This window comes from Pseudochaenichthys georgianus, chromosome 11 (genome assembly GCF_902827115.2).
Source record: "Pseudochaenichthys georgianus chromosome 11, fPseGeo1.2, whole genome shotgun sequence".
In the NCBI taxonomy this organism is placed as follows: Eukaryota; Metazoa; Chordata; class Actinopteri; order Perciformes; family Channichthyidae; genus Pseudochaenichthys; species Pseudochaenichthys georgianus.
The window spans coordinates 1,176,633-1,204,206 of record NC_047513.1 but is presented as its reverse complement, the minus strand read 5'-3'; the positions used below and the strand labels follow the sequence as shown (position 1 = coordinate 1,204,206).

General features: G+C 42.9%; 1 protein-coding gene and 2 long non-coding RNA genes across 5 annotated transcripts in view; 1 reads left to right on the top strand and 2 right to left on the bottom strand.

Annotated features, from left to right (window-relative positions):
* Positions 1 to 7,612: 7,612 nt before the first annotated feature.
* The window catches only part of LOC117454837 (high affinity immunoglobulin epsilon receptor subunit beta), a 34,929-nt gene continuing 14,967 nt past the window's right edge, over positions 7,613 to 27,574 (bottom strand). Inside the window, exons 2-9 of one of the 3 annotated variants that reach the window (XM_034094046.2) lie at positions 23,323 to 23,422; positions 22,417 to 22,530; positions 22,000 to 22,056; positions 11,606 to 11,743; positions 10,449 to 10,496; positions 10,185 to 10,298; positions 9,425 to 9,512; positions 7,613 to 8,459 (exon numbers count right to left, since the gene is read on the bottom strand). In XM_034094046.2, coding sequence (XP_033949937.1) covers positions 8,440 to 8,459; positions 9,425 to 9,512; positions 10,185 to 10,298; positions 10,449 to 10,496; positions 11,606 to 11,743; positions 22,000 to 22,056; positions 22,417 to 22,530; positions 23,323 to 23,418 — 675 coding nt within the window. In that variant the 5' untranslated portion in view covers positions 23,419 to 23,422 and the 3' untranslated portion in view covers positions 7,613 to 8,439. Of the gene's footprint in view, positions 8,460 to 9,424; positions 9,513 to 10,184; positions 10,299 to 10,448; positions 10,497 to 11,605; positions 11,744 to 21,999; positions 22,057 to 22,416; positions 22,531 to 23,322; positions 23,426 to 27,574 lie in introns of all 3 variants that reach the window. The other 2 variants (XM_034094045.2, XM_034094047.2) reach the window with 2 other exon arrangements.
* Positions 16,240 to 18,040, top strand: LOC117454838 (uncharacterized). The gene is made up of 3 exons (XR_004553034.2): positions 16,240 to 16,351; positions 17,365 to 17,456; positions 17,830 to 18,040. It is a non-coding gene; the product is annotated as an uncharacterized lncRNA (long non-coding RNA).
* Positions 17,929 to 20,061, bottom strand: LOC139434816 (uncharacterized). Its single transcript, XR_011644114.1, has 3 exons — positions 19,750 to 20,061; positions 18,742 to 18,838; positions 17,929 to 18,203 (listed from the first exon to the last, which is right to left on the bottom strand). It is a non-coding gene; the product is annotated as an uncharacterized lncRNA (long non-coding RNA).

Sequence of the window (27,574 nt, the reverse complement as noted above, 5' to 3'; positions counted from 1 at the left end):
ACTGTTACACATGCTGATGTAACGCAAATGTTCCAACTTGGGATCAATAAAGTATATCTTATCTTAAGCTGATCGATGGCTACTGCCATATTTGCAAAATGTTTCTCTGAACCTTGACAAGTGCATGTTTCAGGCTTATCAATTAATGTAATGTAATGTAATGTTATCACTGAACAAGAGGAGGGGTCACAAACATAAGTCCAGCTGTTAAATAAAGCTCTTCTGACCTTAGCTGGCGTGTGGGTATATATATTAATACTGCCCATTATGGGCACCAGCAATTTTCACCCATTTATTAATTATATGTTTTAAATGTGAGTGTTTCCTGTCCCCTAAACCTCCAGGGATGTACACAGTTTAATACTGGCAACTTCTTATTATGGGAAATACGAAAACGTCTTTTAAAACTACAACTCCCAGTAGAGACGTGCCATAGAGAACATGTTGCGAAACAGAATAGCCAGCATGTGTAGTTCTGGGGACGGGTGGGGGAGGGGGGGGACGCGGTGGACCCGTTCAAATCCAGTTTTGAACAGTCTGCCGTGGTTCCATCCCATTTCAAGTGCTGTTCGAGGCTCGGTAACCCTCGGAGCACACTCTCCAATCACAGAGCTTGAGGACTATCACGGGGTTTGTCAAACAGAGCACATGTTGTAGTCCAAACGATAGCTGGGGATTCTGGGTAGTGTAGTGTCTTCATTGCCTTTAAGGGCAGTTGACACAAACGAATGCCGTGCTTCCATGAGCGTCCATAGAAGCACATGGACATCCCGGAAAGCTGAAAATGGACGCTAAGGCCCCCCCCCCTTGTTGAAAATGGACGCTAAGGCCCCCCCCCTTGCGTTGAAAATGGACGCTAAGGCCCCCCCCCTTGCATTGGAAAAAGCCGGCAGGGGACTTGACATAACGTCAACATAGGCCGACCTGGGAGTGAGGATGTGTTGCTATCAGCTCTCTCTCTCTCTGCTCGGGAACAGCTGATTGCTGCACTGCGATCAGCTGTCCCTCCCTCCCTCAAGGTGTGTGTGGGATTGTCTGTGTGTCTCATTCACTGTCCCTCAGGTTATAGCATGTTTCGATTGCCAGCTTGTGGCTTGTATGTCTTGTGAACGCAACGCTGGCATAATATGATGTGGCCTGCTGACATGGCCTCTAATAAACACACAGGACTAAAATAATACGTGTGTAATTCAGCCCAGATGCGGTGACTGCAGGCCAAATCCATTAATGCAGCATATATTTGTGAAGTTGCACCGGTATGAGGCGCAGTGAGAACCACGCACCTGTCAGACTAGCGAATGGGCACATTTCAATTTCAGGAGAATATTGAAGATGTGATTGGTTGTTCCACTCTCCGTTTCTCACGAGACCAGCGCGCTGCTGTTTACATTAGTGTGGACTGGACCGACTGAAACTGACGGCAAGGTTAATTATTATCCTGCAACAAAAAAGCGTTAAACGCGTTAACGCAAAAACAAATTAACGCCACTAATTATTTTAACGCGATTAAAGCATGTGTATTTTTTGTCCTCGGCCGCCCCGTAGTTTCAGAGCGCATCGAGTTTAAAATACCATCTACAAGCTGATGCTAACAGCCCCGCTCCTGCCGTCCGCTTGCAGCAGACCACACTTCCACGCTCACCGGCAGGCACCGAATGGCCATCGGGAGGACCGGGAGGGTGTGTGTGTGGCACGAGCGAGCGAGAGAGAGACCTTACGTGCATTGTTGTTGTTAGCATCTGGTGCTAGCTAGTTGCGCTAACAGATAAGGAGCTGTTTAAATGAAAACAGAGGAGCGACATTTCGCCACAACTGCGCCGAGCACTTGACTTGATGCAGGAAGTCAGACAGCGGGACATTGTAGGAGAAGTCAGCACACTCAGCACGGATAGTGCAACATGATTGCAGCGTCCAGGCAGCTCCCGTTCGAGCATATGCCTTGAGTTGCACATAGCTCCAACGTGCGCGCGCGCACACACACACACACCCACACACGTGCATGCGCGCACACCATTTGTATTGTATTATTGTATGAGAGAGGTTCCAGGTTGTTGTGTTTAATATTCATGAGAATATTTGTCATTGTTCAAATGATAATAAACATTTGCATAAAGCATATTTGTCCACTCATATGTTGATAAGAGTATTAGAAACTTGAAAAATATTCCTCTAAGGTACATTTAGAACAGATACAAAATGTGCGATTAATTTGCGATTAATCGCGATTAACTATTTTAATCGATTGACAGCCCTAATACAATACTCCCCCTTGTGGCCAAAGGCAGACACAACTCTTGTCTTCAGATGTATGCTTGAGTGCAGCAAAATGTAGCTCAGTGACTATTTTGTCAACTAAACATCATAAAACAATACATATTTTAGTAAACGGGACATTATAAATTAATCTCCGCACATTAACTCTATATTTCCCTCTGCCATGGTGCCAAAATGAAACGAACTAAAATAAACAATATATAGGGGTTGCTTCTTCTCTGAACTTCTATATACTGCTTTTCATGGGGCCCAAAATCCCTGGCGGCGCCCCTGACTGCAACCCTCCATATAAATAAACCATAAACAAATACATAAAGTCGTGTTCACTATTTATTTATCTATTTTACACACAAAACTATGAAAACTTGGTGACACACAGTGGCGTTTCCTCGTGGAGACCAAGGGAAGACAGGCTTCTCCTGTTTTTTCAGCCTTTATCATTTTGATAATTACAAATATATATTCTTGTCTGTGGTTGTTTTGGCGTTCAGGGCATACAAGAGGTGTAACATTATTTTAATAACAAAACTATATTGAAAGAGAGTCTAGCTTGAACAGCAACTGCGTAGCTGTAACATTACTGGGTTATTAGGTGATACAACCCTGTCTCCTAAAAATTACGTTCCCACAGAACTAAACTGCATTCTCAATTACGTTTAGCTAGAAACGTATTTACTCCCACGTTACGTTAGTTATGAACGTATCTCAAATACGTTTATTTTCTACATATCTTCTAGAAACGTATTTTCTCCCACGTTACGTTTGTTATGAACGTATCTCAAATACGTTTATTTTCTACATATCTTCTAGAAGCATATTTTCTTCCACGTTACGTTAGTTATGAATGTAACTTAAATACGTTTATTTTCTACATATCTTTGCCATTTATTGTCTTGCTTATAATAATGATAATTAGTTATTTATAAATATCATTTTAGAGCACACCTTTGAAATCGACAATCGGGCTCGATATATGGTTAAATTAAAATCAGTAGGCGAGGCTGTAATTTCGCCAGCTGTTACTCTCATGAGCGAGGCAGAACATAATAGTTTTAACATGCCAAAAAGCTGCTGTGTCGTTTATTGCACCTCAAACATTAAAACAAATCCAGAGTTAGGTGTTTCTGAACTTCCTCTAAGAAGAAAGGACAGTAACAGAAGAGCTCTGTGGCTTCAGGCTTGATCGCCGTTCAAATGACAGCGCTGGTTTCCCCAAAAGTGGGCGGGGCTGTAAAGTGAAGTAGATTTACTCTCATCTATTATTCAAAACCATTCTATTTATTCTAACGTAAATTACATGCCAGTGTTTTATCTTTTATTTATTTGTTTTTATTTTAAATCGTATAATGTCTGACTTTTTTTCCGTCTGTGAGGAAAAGAAATGGGGCTCAGAGCCTCAAAATACTGAAATCTGTATTTTTTAAAATCTTTTCCTTCTAATTTATTATTCTTTTCTAAATAACACACTGTTATTTACTCAACAATAACACACAATTATCCTTGTTTTTATTTATTCATTTAATTCTATAATCTTGGGCTTTTTAGCCGTAAATAAAGTCACCGGAAACAGACGGGACATTTTGAGCGATACACACCACAAACCCACTAAACTGATTACCCAAGATCCTCAGCTTGAAGCTTGTTGATTGGATGTTTTAGCCGCAATGCACGCTGGGATATGGTGTTGATATGATATGGAGATATGATATCCGACAACGAAAAATAAAATAATACCTAATTCAGAGTGTGCTTGCTTTTCTCTTTGGAAGTCATCACATAACGGCATTGTAATACACGGTTCGGCTGCATTAAATATTACACATCTGCCGTAATTCTTTATTTATAGAGAGAGACAAACAGGAGAACTGCTGCCAAAACTGAATACTTGACGTGGATCATAAATATATCAACAATTAAACAACATCTTCAATTTCTTTTCACAAAATACGTCTCCTTGCAGTATCAATAGTAATTCGGCTGACTTTTATATTTGATCCAATTGGTATATAGGTTATATTTACACCATAACGGTGCACAGCTGATAAAAAAGGACTTGTAGTTTTTAAAGATATTACTGATTTTCTTTGAATATAAGAATCTAAATACTGAGTTGAGAGAATAGTCAGGGGATTTGGGTGATGGGAGACACATCTATGGAATCACAATTTCAATAGCTTACTATTAAATGAAGGATAGCCTATGCCTTTCTGTCTGTGATGTTTTACAAATCAGATATTAATGTGAAGAAGTAAAACAAGAGAAATAGTATAGCAATATCCTGTAAAATTATGTAAAAACATGAATACAATTACACATCTTCAGATGTTATACATAAGTGTCTACACTAATAATACAAAGTTATTATTAGTGTGCTGTGTGTACCTTGTGTGCACCGCCTAGTGGTTAAAGCATGTTATTGAATTATTTTTGTTGAATAATCTTATTTGATCAAAACAATATTAAGAGTACATACTTTCATAGGGGGAAAGTAGAAGGTCAATGATAGAAATATAGAATATAAAAAGTCAAGAAGATACTAAGTGATCTCTACAATAAAACAGTTTAGTGCTGGATGTTCAAAGATATTAATAGGAGGATGAGCAAAACAGAAAAACGAATTAACCTTTATTTAAACATTAAATAACAGATTAAGGTCTCCTTTTAAACAAGAAAAAAGCTCTGGGGGTATCTATCTACAGATGAATATTAAGCCTGACAAAGTACTTAACGTCTAAAATATTGCTTTCCTGCAATGCTAACTATGTTGAAACACTTATTTTAAATGATATTATACACATTAATTATACTCTTATGTATGTAGATAGAATAAGAAATGTGCAGAATATGACAGTTTAATGGTGGAGGTATACAGTACACACATATTGATAGATGTCTGTTGAGGAACCTGCGACCCAAGTTGTGTATAAGATCAATACACCTTAGAAAACCTTGAAATCTTGAAAGGGATATGCAAAATATCCATTATACAGTTTTTAATTAACTATTAGTAGAGAATAACGAGTAATGAATATACTTTATAAAGATCTGCAGATAAATGTTTAGTCTTCTCAAGCACCAACTATCAAATATCTCTCCTGATTGTTGGCACTTGACAATCACCTTCCCTGAATTTTACTCAGGTGTAACTAAAGTCTGCTTTAAGGGTTGTTTATATTTCACATCATTAATCAGAATCTGCAAAGTAACTAAACTAAATGTAGTGAAGTAAAAATACCAGGTTAACCTCTGAATTGTAGTGGAGTAGAATAACAAAGTAACAATGAGCTGTCGTGTGGGTATATATTAATGCTGCCCATTATGGATACAAGCGATTTTCACCCATTTAGTAATTAGATGTTTTAAATGTGTACACACCAATGTGTTTCCTATCGCCTAAACCTCCAGGGCTGTACACAGTTTAATACTGTCAACTTCTACATTTGGGAAAAAACGTCTTTTAAAACTACAATTCCCAGTAGAGACGTGCCATAGAGAACATGTTGCGAAACACAATAGCCAGCATGTGTAGTTCTGGTGGGGCGTTCGAGTCCAGTTTTGAATAGTCTGCCGTGGTTTCGTTCCATTTCAAAGAGCTTGACGCTCGGCGTAACCTTGGCGCAACATCACGGGGTTTGTCAACGGACTGTAGTCCCAAACGATAGCTGGGGATTATGGGTAGTGTAGTGTCTTGGGCCATCCTAAATCTCGAAATCCCGTCTGTTTCTGGTGACTTTATTTACGGCTAAAAAGCATGCTAAAATGCCCAAGATTATAGAATTAAACGAATAAATAAAAACAAGGATAATTGTGTGCTATTGTTGAGTAAATAACAGTGTGTTATTTAGAAAAGAATAACAAATTAGAAGGAAGAGATTTTAAAAAATACAGATTTCAGTATTTTGAATCTCTAAACCCCATTTCTTTTCCTCAAAGATGACAAAAAAAGTCCGACATTATACGATTTAAAATAAAAACAAAAAAATAAAAAGATAAAACACTGGCATGTAATACGTTAGAATAAATAGAATGGTTTTGAATAATAGATGAGAGTAAAATCTACTTCACTTTACAGCCCCGCCCACTTTTGGGGAAACCAACGCTGTAATTTGAACGGCGATCAAGCCTGAAGCCACAGAGCTCTTCTGTTACTGTCCTTTCTTCTTAGAGGAAGTACAGAAACACGTAACTCTGGATTTGTTTTAATGTTTGAGGTGCAATAAACGACACAGCAGCTTCTTGGCATGTTAAAACTATTATGTTCTGCCTCGCTCATGAGAGTAACAGCTGGCGAAATTACAGCCTCGCCTACTGATTTTAATTTAACCATATATCGAGCCCGATTGTCGATTTCAAAGGTGTGCTCTAAAATGATATTTATAAATGACTATTATCATCATTATAAGCAAGACAATAAATGGCAAAGATATGTAGAAAATAAACGTATTTCAGATACGTTCATAAGGAACGTAACCTGGGAGAAAACATGTTTCTAGAAGATATGTAGAAAATAAACGTATTTGAGATATGTTCATAACAAACGTAACGTGGGAGTAAATACGTTTCTAGCTAAACGTAATTGAGAATGCAGTTTAGTTCTGTGGGAACGTAATTTTTAGGAGACAGGGTTGGGTGATAAGTAAAGTAACTTCAGACGCAGACGTCACGTAGTTTCTCAGACGAGAGGGGTGGCGACGAGCGTGTCACGTTACTTCTCTCGCGGCATAGTTCACGGCATGGTATGCGACGATCGACACGTTAGTGAGCTCAGTGAGTTCGTTCATTGGCATAAATCACACCTCATACAAATCACACCTCATACAAATCACACCTCATACAATTCACACCTCATACACCTGCTCCACTGTGCTTGCGGCCTGACCCACCAAACCCACGGCGAAGCCCCGAAGGACGACATCCCCGCCGCGAGGCACGGAAAAACAATAACGAAAAAGTATTAACCGTACTTGCAAAGAGTACAAATATCCCAACGAAAGATCATACAGTTAAAGAAACGATTGAAACAGAAACAAACGAAATAAAAGTGAAAATCCCTCTTCCCTCTTCAAAAACACACCTCCACCAGAAGAAGAAGAAGAAGAAGAAGAAGAAGAAGAGACAGTATAGATAGATTTTTGTAAAATCATTCCTGCGTGTGAATACTTTCGCCCTCTGGTGACTGATTTAATTCTCCCAACTTTCAAGATAACAGGTCTAAAAATAAAAGAACAAACAATGAATGAACAATAAAGAGTAGAGTTGCTGTCGTCATACTCTTTTATCAATGAATTCTGTAATAGCATCAAGGTCAGTTTGAATGTGCATGAACACACTAAAAAGGTTAAAGGTTAGACAACAACATTTTATTTCAACAGTCAATGATGGCCAGAGCAGTTAGAGATATTTGAAAGGCAGAACAAAGTGCAAGCTGACATGTTGGACCTTCACTGTAACTAACAGTGTGCACAGAGTATCAGTGAGTGCACATTTCCTCCCCCTCCAGCTCAGAATGCTTCTCTGGTTTTATGTCTCTAGATCTGTTCTACTCTCTACCTATTTTAGTGACGATATTATTTGAAGAATAAATGACTAGTAACACTGATCACCATCAGAACCACAACACACACTGAACACACTGAAACGTTGACTTTAATTCAATTAATTACGTCAACAGATATTCACATAACTGTATTAGGTTAGTCGAAACCCAAAACATTCCATTTCAATCAAAAATATTAGGTTCAACTTAATATGAATGCTTTAATCTAACCTAATACATTCATGTGAAATATGTTGACATAATACATTTAGTTAAAGTCAACGTTTCAGTTTGTTCAGTGTGTAGGTGCAGCAGTGTGTATTCATGGCAGGATGGAAACCTTGGACACCGTGTTGGGACATCAGCATTGGCTCTCACTTTGATTCATGAGTCATCCATCCTAATCAGAACAGTTCTTATTGTTCCGGTCGCCAAGAGGCTGACATCCATATTTACACTCTGACTGACGTGTGTGTGTGTGTGTGTGTGTGTGTGTGTGTGTGTGTGTGTGTGTGTGTGTGTGTGTCTGTGTGTGTTGAGTTCAGGGCTCTGAGAACCCATCTTCGATGGGCTCCACCTGGGGTTCAGTGGGGGGGGTGGAGATCTCCTCCACCTGATCTGAATCGGCCTCAGTTACAATGACAGCCACCTGTCGACACAGGAAGCAGATCCAACAGGAACAGGAAGTTAATAAGTTAACTTATCACCCCCCTGGACCATGCATCCCCTCTTTCGGCCCCCCTTAATCTCTTTCTATTTAATCCGACACATATGTTTGTCTCATTCTGGGTAACGTTTGAGGGGCTTGAATTGATCAGGCAGAAACATGCCAGAGACCCCCCACCCTGAGTGTCCCTCTGCCTGACTGACGGAAGACATCCCTCATCCTTCTCTGTCACTCCCCTCACATCCAATACCTCCTGGAAATAAAACCTTTGAACCAGCGTTGTGCTGTGGCTACGCAACCACATGTTGAACAGAGGTTGAAGGCACTATGCAGGATTATTTCTCCACCATCAAGGTCATGCAAACACTTCCAGAAACCAAACGTGTTCCTCATTTGGTATGAACACATGTACACTAATCAGCGCCTTGCCTTATTGATCAAATACAAGTGGCACCAGTAAAAGCACCCTGTTGACACAGGTCTCAGAAGGAAATGTCCAATGCAAAGGACACATGTATGTCCCGCCGTGATGACGACGATGGACTGCCTGCTCAACTATAGGAGAGATTTCAAAAGAAACTTTCTCCTGAGTTTTTTTTAGGAATCTTACAAATGTATTCTTGATAAAACTATTACAGTATAATTGGGTGATGCGCAAACATAGTCCGACTCCTGTGAAGTTACACATGTCTAGAAATGGATCCAGATATGATCCAAGTGCAAACATACGTCTGTATGGAGGAGGATTAAAGCCACAACTTTTGAGATCTGACCACAAATGAATATTCTGAATCCTGAGATTAAAGTCAGCATTTTAAAGTATTTTTTCTCAGAATTAAAAGAAAACTGTATTGTACCTATCTAACATCTCTAGCTTACAAAACAAAAGTCATAAACATATTGTTTATTGAACAAATAATATGTCAGTATCAAAGACTGTATGCTACCTGAGAAGTCTCGACCACAGCTGGAGACACCTGCACAGCTGGAACAGGGGGGGGGGCGGGTCTGTGGGTACACAGGCTGCCCGGGAGCCTGCAGGACACACACACACACACACACACACACACACACACACACACACACACACACACACACACACACACACACACACACACACACACACACACACACACACACACACACACACACACACACACACACACACACACACACACACACACACACACACACACACACACACACACACACACACAGGTTTTAACACAGGCTACACAATATATCAGAATAAGTACTCAGTAATAAGGTCGTGACCTCTGCTGCTCTTACCAGAGGACACATTTTTAATATTGCATATCTTGGTTTCTTCTTCTTTTCCAAACTGTAGGATGTGCTCATGTGTTTCAGTGTTGGTGTACAGGCTGCTGCCTGAATATGCTGAGCGAAAAGCAGCGTTTCCTATCAATCAAATCATTTCTGATCCTAAATATCTTGGTTTCTTCTTTTTTAAGGACACATTAGATAATACACATCTTATTGATATTTCTTTCCTCTTTTATTTAAAACTATATGCGGACACAGAGATCTGCTTTTTTTAAATAAAGTTAACACATATCGACCTTAAATATATCTATTAAGAACGAGAAAAGTGTTAACATACCATTTGTTGTAAACACATGACAAATGAGCGAGGGTGATGACGTCAGAGCGTCGTCCTATGTGTGTGCAGTATCAACAGGAGCATACCTGTGGGCCCTCCGCAGCCAGCACGCTCAGCCCGAAGAGCATGGCTGTGATGCAGATCAGCAGCTCCAGCACCAGGAAGATCACCAGGGTCACCAGGATCCCGTCGATCAGCAGCTGCAGAGAGAAGCCCCGGAGCAGAGGGGGAGGGGAGGGGGTCAGGGGGAGCTGAGTGCCTCTGACCGTGACACTGACTTCAACACAAGTGTTTCTGTCTTCTCCATGCACTCTACTAAGTACGAGTTGTAACAGTAGTCAGTCACTTACTTTACACTTTTGCTCGATCAGCCCGGTGCATTTCCTGAAACAATGTTGCTGCAGTGGACGTAAAGACAGAGAAACATGGAGTCTGCTTTTTCACAACATGTAGTGTCAACTATGAAAGCATGCGGCTCTGTAGCCTGCTCTACGGCATGACAATTTCCATCAAGACTTGGTTAATTAAGGTTAGTTTGAAACATTTTCACACCTATAAAGTAGGTCAGCTCTCGTCCTTACAGTTTCTTCTTTTCAAATTACACATTTTTTGAAACTTTAACATTTAATGTATTTCCTCTTTGTGTCTTCTCTGGTTTGACTTCCTGTCTTCTAGTGTTCCTGCCTGTGTGTCTGATTGTGTTCACCTGCTGTCCTGTGTTTCTGCCTCCCTTCTCCAGCTGTGTTTTGTCTACACAAATGTTATGTATAGTGTAATCTTGTGTGTGTGTGTGTGTGTGTAGTCCCTACTCCCCTTGGTTCGTCTTCTCTGGTCCTGTCGGTCCTACATGTGTGGTGTATTTCGTCTCTGCCGGTTTCCAAGTGTTGCTTCTGTGTCTCTGCCACTTGTTTCCCACAGCCAGTCTATCCTTGTTCAGTTTGATTTGGTATTGTTGCGGTTCTCCTTGTTTTGTGTGAAATCAGCTTGTTCTTAATTAAAGCTTGACCTTGGTTACGTAAACCTGCCCCCCTCTCTAACTGCGCTCGGGTCCAACCTTAATCCGTGACAAACAGCTGGCAATAAGGGTTTGGCATTTTGAGCACCGGTGTTTTGTGTCCCTGACCAATAATTAACATTGTCCAGTGTGACTGCACAGGTGTTGCCTATTAGTCACTGTTGTAACTATGGAAACACCTTTTGAGTTTCATCAAAACAAAGTACGAGAGTATAATCTGAGAGGGACTCTTTTGTTTCTGTCCTGCAGACATTGTTTCAGTCTTGCACCAGGCAAGACTCACATCTCCCAAAGACAGACACACTGAGGCTAGTTTGTATCAATGATCCATGTTGGAGATGTAGTTCAGTCATGTGGATTTAAGTGCTGAGGCTGTAACATAACTGTGTTGTTACGTTAGTAGCTATATTCTTTTAGCACAGATTGTTTGATCGTCATTAACACCTTCAATCTACTTGTAAGTGCTCAGGTTGCAGGCTTGGCGGACATTACCACGGCGTGCAGCTCCAGCCGGCGGCAGTGCTCACAGTGGTACGAGTCCTGGCGGTACGGCAGGTGTTTGGACATCAGACCCAGGGCGGCGGTGGAGAACGCAGCGCTGATGAGGTGCAGCACGAGCACAGCCTTCACCTGCAGATCAGAAAGTCATGTTCAATAGCTCTCCGATGCTGCATCTGTCTACAGCAGGGTGCCCACACTTGTTTGGCTGGTGAGCTACTTTTGAAATGACCAGCTCACCGAGGTCGAGCAACCAAAAATAAAATCCCAAATTGCAAGGGTTGCTGAATAACACGTTTTATTTATACATGGGACAACGACAATAGGGCTGCAACAAACGACTCATTTGATAATCGATGAATGAAACGATTAATCGACTATTCGGACTATTACTATCTGCCTTGCACAATTTCTCAAGCGCTCTTATTTCGCCATCAACTTTTAGATGTAGCTTGAGGTTGTTTTAGGCATGTGGAAACTAACAATGAAGACAATCAAGATGAATACTTGATTCAAAAATACATATATTATTAAATTAACTAAACAAATTGTGAACAAAACTAACATTGCTTTTTATTTAAATTAAATAAATAATATTTCACATCAAAAGAATCAACAATGTTTTAACAAATAGTATTAAATAATGTGATGACAGACCTGTAAACAGAATAGCTGAAACTGTAACTAAATAAAGAGTAACTCAGTTTCCTCTCATCATTAACCCATGTTTGTATAATTGTGTTAACTCCGTGTGTTGCTGCTAGCATACATAACACCTGACGTGGAAACGTTACTCGTGGACGGGGCTACAGAGCTACTAGAAAGACAGTGGAACCCGGTGCATTCCTCCGTCTGGATGTGGAGCACTTTTGCTAAATGTTTAGACATTGCTCGTGTTACCGCCCTTACATGCTGAACTCTCTTGGCAACGAGCATCGTCCACCTCAAGACGGGTAACATTTAACCACACCTTGGAGGGTTTCTCTCCGCCATCCCCGCCGTGTGTTGCTGCATGTAGCAGCTGCGTGTGTGTAAACTGCCCCGCCCCCTCGCACACAGACGGGAGAGAGATCTCGTCTGGATTGGAAAGGTCGAAAATACACCGACCATAGACGCATTTGTTTGTCTTTCTGCATGTTAGAAACGAGTTGGCGACACTAAGACTACGAGATAATGTTTGTGTAGCAATAATACCTTTCTCTTTCTCAACTCACTACTCGGAGGGAAGTCGCTGCTATGCCTTGTGAACACTCCGATAATGCCTCTCCACGTTACCTTTCTTTGGCAGAGCGACGCTTGCTTTACAAATAAGGCAAATAACCTTTGAATGTGAAATCACAACAAAATATTCTTCCTCCCATTCTGGGTGGAAGTGGTTTGTCTTTAGCTTCTGGCTCGGTCCCGCACTCATTTTGTTGTTTGTCTCTAACTTAATTTGAGTTTTCCCGGCACTTGACTGATTTTGTATCGCTTTGCATTCTGGGTTAACAGACTGGAAAGCGATAGGTCGCTTTTTCTGTCAATCAAGTAAACTCCTGAATTAAGTGGCAGGGAGGCCAAGGGAGGAGGGATCAAAACCTGTGGTCTATTTTAACGGAGCTGGATTTTTTTTTTTATGACTGACTCGCGATCTACCAGCATTGCCCCCGCGGTCGAAGTACTGGGCACCTCTGGTCTACAGTATGGTCTGCAGGCAGCACTCTGCAGCAGGCTTCACATTTGGCCTCCATTGGCCAGTAATAATGAGAACGCTGTATTTCATTTACTTTGCAATAAAAGACAATGATCCTAGAAATGGCAAATCTTCCATCTTACACAACTATGAAAATCATTTTCACAGACAAACACATAATACAGTAACGCATTGTTTAAAACAATGTTTCAAATATGAAATGTTCTATGTTCAAAAGATAACAGATTGTAGAGTTATACAGGAAAGTGTACGGAAATGGGTTAACATTTTAGCAGTTCCCACATATCGTGTAAATGTTCTTCCAAAGTGTTTTTGAAATGCCTCAAATAAGGTCTGTAGTTAACACAAGCTGAAGAGATTTGCATGTTTTGTACTAAACATAAAATACATCAGTAAATACCCTGCTGGTGAATGTCTGAAGCTTCTGTTTGTCTTCAAAACAGTAGTTGCCAACAAGTGGCTAAAGGGGACCACCGCCTTTAGCTTAGCGGTTGTGATGTGCAGCCATGTGACCGTGACTAGCTCTTTGAAAGCCTAACATTAGCTTTTTACTATTGACGATTATGTTTACCTTTCAATAATCATAAAGTGGTGCTAATATGTGGAGATTATCCTGCTGAACAAAATGTCTAATGCTGCGTTCACACCGGACGCGATGCGATGTTTGGGGACGGCGCGATTACATGTAAAGTCAATGTAGAGACGTGGACAGACGCAAATTCGCTCCGACGGCGCGCATGAAGTGGTTGATGCGAATTCCGAGGCGCGATTGAGGCGATTGAAGGTGGCTGTGACAAACACTCGAGTTAAATTTGTTCAACTCGAGCATGAAATTCACGTGACGCAATCTCGCGGTAGCCAATCAGCGGTGAGGATCTCAGCCTGCCGTCACTGACGTTGAACCACAAAATCAAAACATCAGCCGTTAGCTGTTAACCCTCAGAGCTCACAGCTCCTCATATCTGTTCAGAAACTAGACAAAAGTTAAACAAGTACAAACCACAGACTGTCTGTGTCATGGCGAACACAGTCGCTGGTTTATTTCTGTCTGTAGGACGTTGTTGTGAGCAGGGCCGCCTTAATGCACGGGCTGACCTGGGCTGAAGCCCAGGGGCCTACGGAGATCGGGGGCCTATCATGAGCCAAAAATAAATAAAAAATAAATAAAAGTTTTTTATTTCGGATGGTTTTTGAAAATTTTAAATAAACAAAGTCTTGGCTTTCAGAATATGAAACTTTTATTTCCAAAATCACACGATAAATACATTTTTGAAGCTTGTAAAGGGAAGAAAAATATCTTCCCTCCGTAGTATTTTGATCATTTGCTCCACTAATCAATCAGATCGATGGATTCCAGAGATGACTCCGAAACAGTCAGTGGGCACCACTTACTGTAACAGCCAATCAGAATGAGAATATGTTTCACATGTGACTTATTCAAATTGCGAGTGATTGAGTGACAGATGAAGGTTGTTTAGGAGAAAAAGTTTGAGAAGAAAAAGTTTGAGAGTGACGCTCGGGAAAGGAAATTGTTGAGGGAAAAGGAGTTTCGAGACAAGCAGCTATTACCAAAAATTCCGAAGCTTACAGGTTATTTTAAACCTGTAGGCCGGGATGAGGAGGAAGGACAGGTGAGTTCGATACGTCACTCATCTGGAGGAGAGGACAAGGCGCGCGTAGAGCAGAGTGGAGAAGTGCGATCACAGTGCCTGCCGAGGCTATAAATGACTTTGATTTGTTGTTTAAATAGGAGGCCTACAAAACCTGTCAGCCCCAGGGCCTGATGGCAGGTTAAGGTGGGCTTGGTTGTGAGTGTGGACGGAGCAGCTACAGGTTAGTTTAGCCGGATCGATCCGATTCCATTCAGAAAACACGCATTCTAAAAGGTTGTTCGCCTGCCGTCTGTCTGCAGACTTGTCAAAGCATTAATTCATGGATTTCACTAACCGGTATCAGTATGTTGTTACTTCGGGATCATTTTGAAACGTGTATTACAATTAAATCACGGTAAAATATGTTCATTTTGTTGTAGTTGGAGCCCCCAAGCCAGCGCGTCTTGATACGAGTAAACACGGCTGACAGCCGCGGTGAAACTCGAGCGTTTAGAGCGATGCGATTAGTATGAGGGGCCGTGTAGGCCAAAATTCAAACTCACCTCGCACACACACTACTGAAAACATCTGGCCTTGCACACACACTACTGAAATACTCTCACGTTCACTACTGAACACCTCACACACACACTACTGAACACATCTGGCCTTCCACACACACTACTGAAATACTCTCACATTCACTACTGAACACCTCACACACACACTACTGAAAATTAGGCTCACACACACACTACTGAAAACATCTGGCCTTGCACACACACTACTGAAATCCTCTCACATTCACTACTGAACACCTCACACGCACACTACTGAAAACATCTGGCCTTGCACACACACTACTGAAATCCTCTCACATTCACTACTGAACACCTCACACGCACACTACTGAAAACATCTGGCCTTGCACACACACTACTGAAATCCTCTCACATTCACTACTGAACACCTCACACGCACACTACTGAAAACATCTGGCCTTGCACACACACTACTGAAATCCTCTCACATTCACTACTGAACACCTCACACACACACACTACTGAAAATTAAGCCTCACACACACACTACTGAAATCATCTCACGTTCACTACTGAACACATCACACACACAATACTGCAAATTAACCTCACGCACACACTCCTGAAAAACATTTTACTGAAAGGTTCTCAGTAGGGAATGTGCATGTGTTTCACCTATGTGTGTGTGAGGGGATTCTTGCTGTAACGGAAGTCATTCTAATGTAACGGATGTCATTCTAATGTAACGGAAGTCAGTGGTCTCTTTGCTAGCCCCGTTAGCTTCATTAGCTCCAGGATGCTACTCCGAAGTGGTTGTTGTGTTGATGCCTGGTGGAGTATTCTTCATTGAAATATCGCACTTATCGTATGGCTCTGCGGTTCAAACAGACCGTCCATGAATGCAGTTTATTCGGTAAGTACAATTCAAGCACTTTATTTCTTACTTGTCTTTTTATTCAGCTAACAAGCGAGACGAAGCTACATCTGTGCTAACGATGCTATCCGTAGCATACAAGTTAAAACATAATGGAGTGTAAAACATTGTGTAAAACATTAAGAAGGATTATAGCCTACTGTAAAACATAAGGCTTCTCGGTGAGGTTGGTAAAATAAGGTCATGCTTGTACATTAGTTAGCTTTCTACTTAGGTAACTGTATGCATTGTTATTGTTAATTTAAAATAGCTATGCTCGACGATGCAGACAGCTAGCGTCACATTAGTGTCGAAGAGCAGAGTACTGTATGAGATTAACCTCACTATAAGATCTGTGTATCTGAAAAATATGAATCTCACATTTCCAGTTGGTTCCAGAAATAACGTTGACGTAGATATTGCAATATGGTTTGTTGAGCTGGAGTTGATTATTGAAGCTTACTGGTTAACGTTCATCATATTAAACGAACCCAAACGTTGTTGTTTTTATTAATATTATTACCAATACTTACTTAGCATTTTATTATCATTACACTGGAGAAACCGACTTATTGTGGCAGCAGAACATGAACATGTAACTTAATGCCTGCATTTGAGGACGAAAAATAGCTCAGTCAATGCTTTAGGGACAAGGAAATGATTTGTTTAAATATTAGATATGACGTTATGTGTGCTTCTGTGACAATGAAGCTTATTCATTGCATTACATGTGTTGAAGATGTTTGTCTTTTACCCTTACGTGTGTGTTACAAATGAATGTGAATATGGCATAGGACAAATATTTAAATTGACTGTCTCATGAAAAACGATTCTAAAATAAAAAGGACCACAACTAGACAATAATACACAATCCAACTGATAAGATACAGTAAGGGCTTTGATATCCAGCACTTTCTTTAAGGATAACAAAAAGATTATCTCATGACATTTGCATGTAAAAAAGTCTGTGACCAACACATTGTTACTTTACATATATATCTGTTTGTTTAAAGTTTCCAGGTGATGCGGCAGACAGACCAGAGGATGCTGACCACGAGAGACGGACCTATTCCAAACATCAGTGAACTTCAGCATGGACTCAAAGGTACAAGGAATCGAGAAACGTTCTGGTTTAAATAGATAAAGTAACAACTATAATCAGCTTTCACATTTCAATGTATTTAAGGCAATTATTATTTTACATTGTGAGAATTGCTACCATTGGTCTCTACATATTGTCTGTAAAAGACGTGGTAAAAGTGGTTCTTGCAGTGAGACAACCGAGCAGTTGAATATTATTTAATAAGATATTTTAATGTTGATTAACTGCAGACTGTTCATTCATAATCTGATTATCTTCGTAGTACAAAGTGATGAATTAAAAAAACACATTATTTCTACAGCCGCTAAATAAACAAACGTTTCATAAATAACACACTTGCTCTGCAATAATGTCATATGTTTGTCATTTCTGTTAGGAAAGGACATACCTGAAGGACACAACTGCCTCACCGTTTTCTCAGAGGGGCAAGAAGAAAATGAAAAGCTGATTTCAGATTAAAGACCAATACAGGACATTCACTAAGAAACTACACTTTTATTGTGAACACAAAGTCAAACAGGACCATCATTTGTTTGTGGCAGCTGAGCCCAGTATGGGCTCACAGATGCAGTTAGGGGGTTTCTTCATTAGGCCTAGTCCTCCTCCATCAGGCCACGTCCTCCTCCATCAGGCCACGTCCTCATCCCAGAGAAAGACCTCTCCACCTTCTCCAGCCAAACCCACAGACAGGACATCCGTCACGCTGAGGTTTCTCCCAAAGTCTCTGCACGCTGTCTCAATTGATCCACACTGTGAATATGAGGGGAAAATGTGTGTCATAAATGCTTTAGACAATAAGAAATATGAAGTTAACTGTAAGGAATGGCTCATTCTTTTTTAAATAGACAAAACTATTACTGTATTTCAATATATCATGTCTGAAAGTTTAATTTAAAAGAAGAAGGGGCCCCAAAAATAAAGATTGGTATATCAATAAATGTAGTTGATTGTGTCTTTTTAATTGTTTAAAGTAGATAGAACTGGTACTTAAGAGTTTGAATACAATCTGGTTGCGGAGGAGGCACACAGGTAAGAGCATATAGCTACCATCACATGTAACTAAGCTTGACTTGAATTTATTAAAAGTATAATTAAGTAACAGCAACAAATCAATAACAAATCGTGCACAAATGTGAATCTTTGTTGGGTCCACTGTTGAATTTACCACATTGTATGTTTTAGAAACCTTAAGGCCTTTATAGATTTGTATGCAAGTAATATCCCAAAACTCAATAAATACCGTAGATTATTATTGAAAGTTATGCTGAATAGTTTCATGTTCACTTACCTTAAGCAACGTAAAACGTGATGACCGGGGGGAATACAAATACTTGTATTTCTCTTTTTTGGTTTGCAAGGGTGTCACCTTCCGCGGAGCCCATTTTCTGTAGTATTATCCGTATTAACAGAGAGAAAACAAGAGGGAACGGGAACAACCCTTATTTAGGTTTTTTAAAAAGTGACAATATCAGCTTGCATTCATCCGACAAAAATACGACACAGGGTATTGTCTAATTGCTGGTTGTCTTGTGTTTTTATGGGATTTGGATAACGGATTTATTCTATAAAATATTTTGAATGGTTTTCACTTAATACTGTTATAAAGTCGGCTGTAGTAAATAGTGCAGCAGATCTACACAGCTAGCTCGCTAGTTAGCATTATTAACAGCTATTTATGTACATTTTCAAGTTCTGCTTGAAAGCAAGTTCCTGCAAACTGTTCAAACAAACGCTTCAACTTGTACCATTTATAATCTGTATGTTTGAATATGGATCTTAAATCGGCGTGACGTTGAAGCAGCTGCAGTTCCTTTAAGCATACCGTTAGCATTTTGCTTCTGGCAACTAGATTTATGATTTGAAAATTATAAAAGTAGGGTAGACATGTGGATATTATCCGGCTGAACAAAACGTGACCCGTCTCTTAAATGCGTCTCAACCACAGACCTTATTTCCAGCTAGTTTCAAACCATATTGCAATATCTACGTCAACGTTATTTCTGGAACCAACTGGAAATGTGAGATTCATATTTTTCAGATACACAGATCTTATAGTGAGGTTAATCTCATACAGTACTCTGCTCTTCGACACTAATGTACAAGCATGACCTTATTTTACCAACCTCACAGAGAAGCCTTATGTTTTACAGTATAAACCTTCTTAATGTGTTACACTTCTCCATTATGTTTTAACTTGTATGCTACGGATAGCATCGTTAGCACAGATGTAGCTTCGTCTCGCTTGTTAGCTGAATAAAAAGACAAGTAAGAAATAAAGTGCTTGAATTGTACTTACCGAATAAACTGCATTCATGGACGGTCTGTTTGAACCGCAGAGCCATACGATAAATGCGATATTTCAATGAAGAATACTCCACCAGGCATCAACACAACAACCACTTCGGAGTAGCATCCTGGAGCTAATGAAGCTAACGGGGCTAGCAAAGAGACCACTGACTTCCGTTACATTAGAATGACATCCGTTACATTAGAATGACTTCCGTTACAGCAAGAATCCCCTCACACACACATAGGTGAAACACATGCACATTCCCTACTGAGAACCTTTCAGTAAAATGTTTTTCAGGAGTGTGTGTGTGAGGTTAATTTTCAGTATTGTGTGTGTGAGGTGTTCAGTAGTGAACGTGAGATGATTTCAGTAGTGTGTGTGTGAGGCTTAATTTTCAGTAGTGTGTGTGTGTGAGGTGTTCAGTAGTGAATGTGAGAGGATTTCAGTAGTGTGTGTGCAAGGCCAGATGTTTTCAGTAGTGTGTGTGTGAGGTGTTCAGTAGTGAATGTGAGAGGATTTCAGTAGTGTGTGTGCAAGGCCAGATGTTTTCAGTAGTGTGTGTGTGAGGTGTTCAGTAGTGAATGTGAGAGGATTTCAGTAGTGTGTGTGTGAGGCTTAATTTTCAGTAGTGTGTGTGTGAGGTGTTCAGTAGTGAATGTGAGAGGATTTCAGTAGTGTGTGTGCAAGGCCAAATGTTTTCAGTAGTGTGTGTGTGAGGTGAGTTTGAATTTTGGCCTACACGGCCCTTCATAGATTAGAGTGAGGCGAATATTCGCATCGCGTCCGGTGTGAACGCAGCATAAGTATCATAAATGTTTGTTTGCCACAGAGATTATAAAAATCCCATTGCATGTTGTTGAGGGAGCCCTTGTGATGCTAACTTTCAGGCCTGACCTAAAGAAATATGTCACGCACGCGCACACACACACGCACCAGGGGGGAGCTAGGGGGTGCTGAAGCACCCCCCAGGATTGCCAAAGCACCCCCAAGAAATATGTGGGGTTTTTTTTTCTTCGAAAATGATTATTATTATTTTTATTAAATTAGAACAATTATTAATTACATCAATGCAAATGTGAAACAAACAAATGTTTGACCAAAAACATAAAGCCAACACAGGTGATATGATTAGGCCAATGGCCAGCACACATTCGATTTTTGACCTACCCATAGGCTAAATTACTTTGTGACACTTGAGTGACTTCCTGTTGGCTAGAGCACCAAATGATTTGCTAACAGCAAAGTGAAACATTTATCGTTTTTTAGTCCTTAAACGTCCACGTGTGGACACTCAATCAAAACCACCTGAAAGCGAGAGGGATTCTGCACATAATAGCATAGCCTCGTGAGTACAAGTAGCTTACTTCTGGGTCTCTGTGTTTCATCTCTGTGTGTGGCACGAGCCATTTTGTGTGCCTGCGCGAGCGAGTGAGAGCGAGAGCTCGCGCACCGGTGGGTATCTACCGGAGATCGTTGTGGTTAGCATCTGCATTGTAACAGTCGCAGGTGCACTGTGTGTGTGTGTGTGTGTGTGTGTGTGTGTGTGTGTGTGTGTGTGTGTGTGTGTGTGTGTGTGTGTGTGTGTGTGTGTGCGGGGAGTGTTGCAGTAGAAAATTCAACTGTAGCACCGGTGCATTAATGGGAAACCCTTAATGTTTGAGCACCCTCTATGAAACGTCAAGCTACCCCACAGCACCCCCTAGAGAAAATCTCTGGCGCCGCCACTGGTGCACGCACGCACGCACATACGCACGCACGCACGCACATACGCACGCACGCACGCACGCACGCACGCACACACACACACACACACACACACACACACACACACACACACACACACACACACACACACACACACACACACACACACACACACACACACACACACACACACACACACACACACACACACACACACACACACACGTCAGTCAGAGTGTAAATATGGATGTCAGCCTCTTGGCGACCGGAACAATAAGAACTGTTTCAATTTTGATTAGGATCGATGACTCATGAATCAAAGTGAGAGCCAATGCTGATGACAGCAGTGCCCGGTAATAAACATCAGAAGAATTGGTCAAAATGAAATGTGGGGGTCCCAACACGGTGTCCAAGGTTTCCGACACTCACACTCACACAGTTACACACTTTAACACACCCTCATACACTCATTAAAACACATCAACACACACACTCTCCCACACTAGAGGCGTCAGGGTTGTGTGTTGTGCAGTGTGTCGTGTTGTCACTCACCCAGAACAGAGTGGGTCTCCTCCCACTGTGGACCAGCACTGAACCAGACAGAGTCACCTGGGGGTCACAGTGCACGGCATTTAGAAGAAACACGAGTTTAATAATAATACATGGGATTTGTATAGCGCTTTTCCTAATGCTCAAAGACGCTTTCCATAACATCAGAACCGAAACAATACAAAGAAAACCAAAACAACATAAACAGTAGTCCTAATCCAAGTACGGAGTAAAAAGGGGGGGGGGGGGGGGGGGGGGGGGGGGAACATCCTCTTGGGAAGGATTCCAGAGTGTTGGCCTTTCCAATGTGACTGGGAAGGGAGTTCCAGAGGGAGGGGGGGTGCAGCGGGACATGACATGTTCATGTTCCTAAGTTCAATCTATGAGAAAGCATGGCAGCCTGATGTACCGCTCACTCACCTGTATGACAACCACCAGGAAGAGGGCCACGTCTCCTGTGAAGTGCACCTCGTGGACTTGGAGCACAGAGGCACTCAGACAGAGGATCAGAACCCCGATAACGATCTGGATCGCCTACAAGGAGGGGGGGGGGGACAGGTGATCAGCACTTTGAGTCCAACAGGTGCATTCAGATTGTGGCAAAACATCTGAAATTCAGAGCCTCCTATGGAGGAAGTTGCACTGGAGTAGACTTTTAAGTCAGAATCCAAGACCAAGTCCTCTCTCATGTCCCTGTGTGAGGTTACAGTGTGTCCCGCAGTCTGCTGGTACCTTGTACAGGATGCATGCAGGATTGGGTTACATTCAAAAAGTATCCTGTTACCATTACTAGGTACCTGTACACAATTCTTAATCAGTACCCTAATCTGAAAACAAAATATAAAGGCATGTAACCTGATTACTTTCTGTTACCTCAATATAAAATGCAATGGATATAATAAGATTAAAAAAAACTAAATATCAATAAGATGTTTCTGCTGAAGTGTATTATGTAAGACAACGGAACACTGTGACCTTAGGAAAGAGGAGACCAGGATGTTTAGGATCAGAAATGATCTCATAGGAAGACCTTCCTTTCACTCAGCAGGTTCAGACCGCAGCCTGGACACCAACAGTGAAACTCACGAGCACATCCTACAGTTTCAAGAAGCAGGACTCAAACCAGCTGACAGAAAATGCTCCGTTTCAGTTTAACACACACAGTTAAGCTCACACACACTGTTGTATGAACATACAGGTTCACCTGCTGAATTAAAAACAGAACAAAAGAAGCAAAGAAAGTGGAGACCATGCAGCAGATCAGGCAGTAGACGTATAGCCTCCCAGCCTGGATGCATGTTGTGTGTTCTGGTGTACAGGACTCACCCCCAGGGTCTTGGGCTCCATCTTGAGGAGGGACTGCAGTTGTCCCGGGGAGAGGGACGCCACTGCAGGCATGGGGTCTTTGTCATTGACAGACATCGTGCTGCTGGTGGCCAGAGGACAGAAGAGGGTTCAGTCAGAGACGGAACACAGCTGATACATCGAGAGGAGAGTTAAAGGTTTGGGAAGATAAAGACAAAAGGATATGGACAGAGACAATGATGTCTCTGTGTTTCACTTCATTCAACTGATATGTTGGTAAAGGCAAGGCAGCTGTGGTGGAAAAAAACTAAATACATTGTAACTTTTTTGTCATATTGGTACTTTACTTGAGTATTTCCACATATTGCTACGTTATACTTCTACTCTGTTACATCTCAGGCAAATATTGAACTTTTTTCCACTACATTTATTTTAACACAGTTACTGTGAACAGTTGTTCATATATAAACACTCGATAAGCTGATATGGTGTAATGCAGTACTGTAATACTAATCTGCACAGTATTTCTAGAATCTACATTTTGACCATTTGAACAAATACAATACTAAAATGCACCTACAAGTATAAAAACAGGATTAAATAATGTTCATTCTGTATAATGTGTACTTTAACTGTTATTACTTGAAGTACACTAAAGATAATACCTCTGTACTTTATATTATTCTGAAATAGGCTCTTGTGAGAATGAGTATGACATTTCTTATTGAAGTTACATTTTGAAATCAGGACTTTTACTTGAAGTGCAGTTTTTTAAGACCATAGCATTTGTACTTTTACTTAAGTATAGGATCTGAGTACTTCTCCTAACACTGGAAGGCAGACATGTAAAGGAGGATCAACCTGCCAGCTGATTGATGTAAACATTGCAGTTTCTAACTTCGTGTTTGCAAAGATCTCTTGAGGAGGCACAGGCCTGGTCATACTGGTGTGTATGTGTGTGTGTGTGTGTGTGTGTGTGTGTGTGTGCGTGTGCGTGCGTGCGTGCGTGTGTGTGTGTGTGTGTGTGTGTGTGCCAGGTTTAGAAGACTATGCTGACATCCACTGGTGTTAGACAGGAAGTGGAGGGATGATGGTGTTATTTTTACTCAACAACGAAGGGTGGATTTGATTTTGTGAATCTTTGATTTTAGATATCATGGGACTCCACTTCTTAATCCACAGAGGATTTCAAAAATAATCAGAGAGCATGGGGCTACAACACATGTCATCTTATTTCCATTGTAATCCATAGCATATAGATCCACCTGTTTTTTAGCAATTCAATTTTTCAAGATTCAAGATTCAAAGGTTTATTGTCATAACATATACACAACTACTGTGTGATTATGTAATGTATGACAAACTTAGATAGCAGGTTCTTCAACAGTGCCATTTACAAGACATAACGTATGGTAACCCTTGTGTCACGATTCTCATGTCATGTCACATTTCTATGTCTAGGTTTGGGTGTTTTTGCTGTTCTCTCTGTCATGTTTTCCTCCTGGGTTATTGTCTGGTCCTTTTCCCTGTGTTGTTCCTCCTGTCGTTAGTTTCCCTGGTGTGTCTGATTACCCGATTGTGTTCACCTGTGGCCCCTGTGTTTTCTCCTCCCTCCTCACCTGTGTCTTGTTTGTGTGATTAGTCTTGTGTGTATTTAAGTTCTGGTTTTTCTGTCTGTCTTTGTCGGTTCGTCTTGTGTATTGGCTTGTCCTCGGTGAGTGTTCTGTTCTGTCATTGTAATTTTAGCCTTGAAATAAAGGAATTTGACGTTAATCTGCATTTGGGTCCTACCTGCTTCACACATCGTAACATTACGAACCGACCATTATGGACCCAGCAGACTCAGCCCATTTGATGCTACTGGCAGAATGTCTTGGATACTCTCTGGAATACATTTTTTATACATGGAAAGGCGCCTCATCTAGACGGGGTAGAGAGGCTGCGTTGAAGGAGGCACGTCAGGAGGTTGCTCGCAAGCCCTGGCTCTGGAGCTTGTTGCCCGAGTGGCTTAGGGTTTTCTCACGTAGCCCTGAGTGCCAGTCTGCATGTTCTGACCCTTTCTTGGGGTCTGGTCTGGCGTTTGGAGGTCCACGAAGCCTCCAAAAGACTCCTAAGAGACGCAAGGCCAGGGTTCCAGCCCCAGTTTCGGCTCCAGAACCGGCCGACAAGGCCATGGATCCATGTACCGGTCCACGCAGCCACGCGTCCATACTCCATTACCTGGTTTACACAGCCAGGGTCCAGGCTTCCGCTCCGCCCCCAACAGCCATGGTTCCGGTTCCAGTGCCGGACCCAGCAGCCATGGTTCCGTGCTCCAGTACCATCCCACATAGCCATGGTACTGTGCTCCAGTACCATCCCACACAGCCATGGATCCGTGTTCAGGTTCCTTGCCCAGCAGCAATGGTTCCGACTCCTGAACCGGTCCCCACAGCCATGGTTCCGGCTCCAGAACCGGCCCATGCAGCCATGGTCCCTGCTACAGAACCGGCCCACACAGCCATGGTCCCAGCCCCAGTCATGGCCCCAGCAGCCATGGCTCCGGCCCCAGCAGCCATGGTTCTGGCTTCAGTACCGGCCCCAGTAGCCATGGTCCCAACTCCAGTTTCGGCTCCAGGACTGGCTCTCCGGCCGACGCCAGCTCCCCGTGTCCTGTCGCCGTACCGGCCGACTCCAGCACCTCGTCTCCTGTTGGCTGTCCAGCCGGCGCCAGCACCCCGAGTCCTGTCGGCGTACCGGCCAACGCCAGCTCCCCGAGGCCTGTTGGCGTACCGGCCGACTCCAGCACCTCGTCTCCTGCTGGGTCTCCAGCCGACGCCAGCTCCCCGTGTCCTGTCGGCGTACCGACTGACACAAGTTCCTTCTCAAGACCCATGTCAAGTCCCCTCTCGACTTCCCTCTCAAGTCCCCTCTCAAGTCTCCTCTCCAGTTCCCTCTCGAGTCTCCTCTCAAGCTACCTCTCGAGTCACCCCTCAAGTCACTCCTCGAGTCCCCTCTCGAGTCCCCTCTCGAGTTCCCTCTCAAGTCCCCTCTCAAGTTCCTACCCAAGTCCCCCCTCAAGTTTCCTCTCAGGTCCCCTTTCGAGTCTCTACTCGAGTCTCCTCTCAAGTCTCCTCTCGAGTTCCCTCTCAGGTCTCTTCTCGAGTCTCTTCTCGAATCCCCTCACGAGTCCCCTCTCGAGTCCCCTCTCAAAACACTTCTCAAGTCTCCTCTCAAAACACTTCTCAAGTCTCCTCTCGAGTCTCTTCTCAAGTCCCCTTACAGGTCCTCTCTCGAGGCCCCTCTCAAGGCCCCTCTCCAGTTCCCTCTCGAGTCTCCTCTCCAGTCCCCTTCCGAGTCCCCTCTTGAGTTCCTACCCGAGTCCCCTCTCGAGTTCCTACCCGAGTCCCCTCTCGAGTTCCTACCCGAGTCCCCTCTCGAGTTCCTACCCGAGTCCCCTCTCGAGTTCCTACCCGAGTCTCCGATCGAGTTCCCTCTCGAGTCTCCGATCGAGTTCCCTCTCGAGTCTCCGATCGAGTTCCCTCTCAAGATTCATCTCAAGTCAACTCTCAAGTTTCCTCTCGAGTTCCCTCTCAAGCCCTCTATCGAGTTCCCACTCAAGTCCCTACTCACGTGTCGTTGGAGGTTCCGCTGGGGGTCCTGCCAACCCTATGTCCTGTGCCGTTGGAGGCCCCGCCGACTACTCTCCTGCCGGGGGTCCTGCCAACCCCGTGTCCTGTGCCGTTGGAGGCCCCGCCGACTACTCTCCTGCCGGGGGTCCTGCCAACCCCGTGTCCTGTGCCGTTGGAGGCCCCGCCGACTACTCTCCTGCCGGGGGTCCTGCCAACCCCGTGTCCTGAGCCGTTGGAGGCCCCACAGACTGCTCGTCTGCCGGGGGTCCTGCCAACTCCGTGTCCTGTGCCGTTGGAGGCCCCGCCGACTACTCTTCTGCCGGGGATCCTGCCAACCCTGTGTCCTGTGCCGTTGGAGGTCCCGCCGACTACTCTTCTGCCGGGGGTCCTGCCAACCCTATGTCCTGTGCCGTTGGAGGTCCCGCAGACTACTCTTCTGCCGGGGGTCCTGCCAACCCTATGTCCTGTGCCGTTGGAGGTCCCGCCGACTGCTCTCCTGCCGGGGGTCCTGCCGGCCCTGTGTCCTGTCCCGTTGGGGGTCCCGCCGACTACTCTTCTACCGGGGGTCCTGCCAACCCTATGTCCTGTGCCGTTGGAGGTCCCGCCGACTACTCTTCCGCTGGGGGTCCTGCGAACTCCATGTCCTGTGCCGTTGGAGGTTC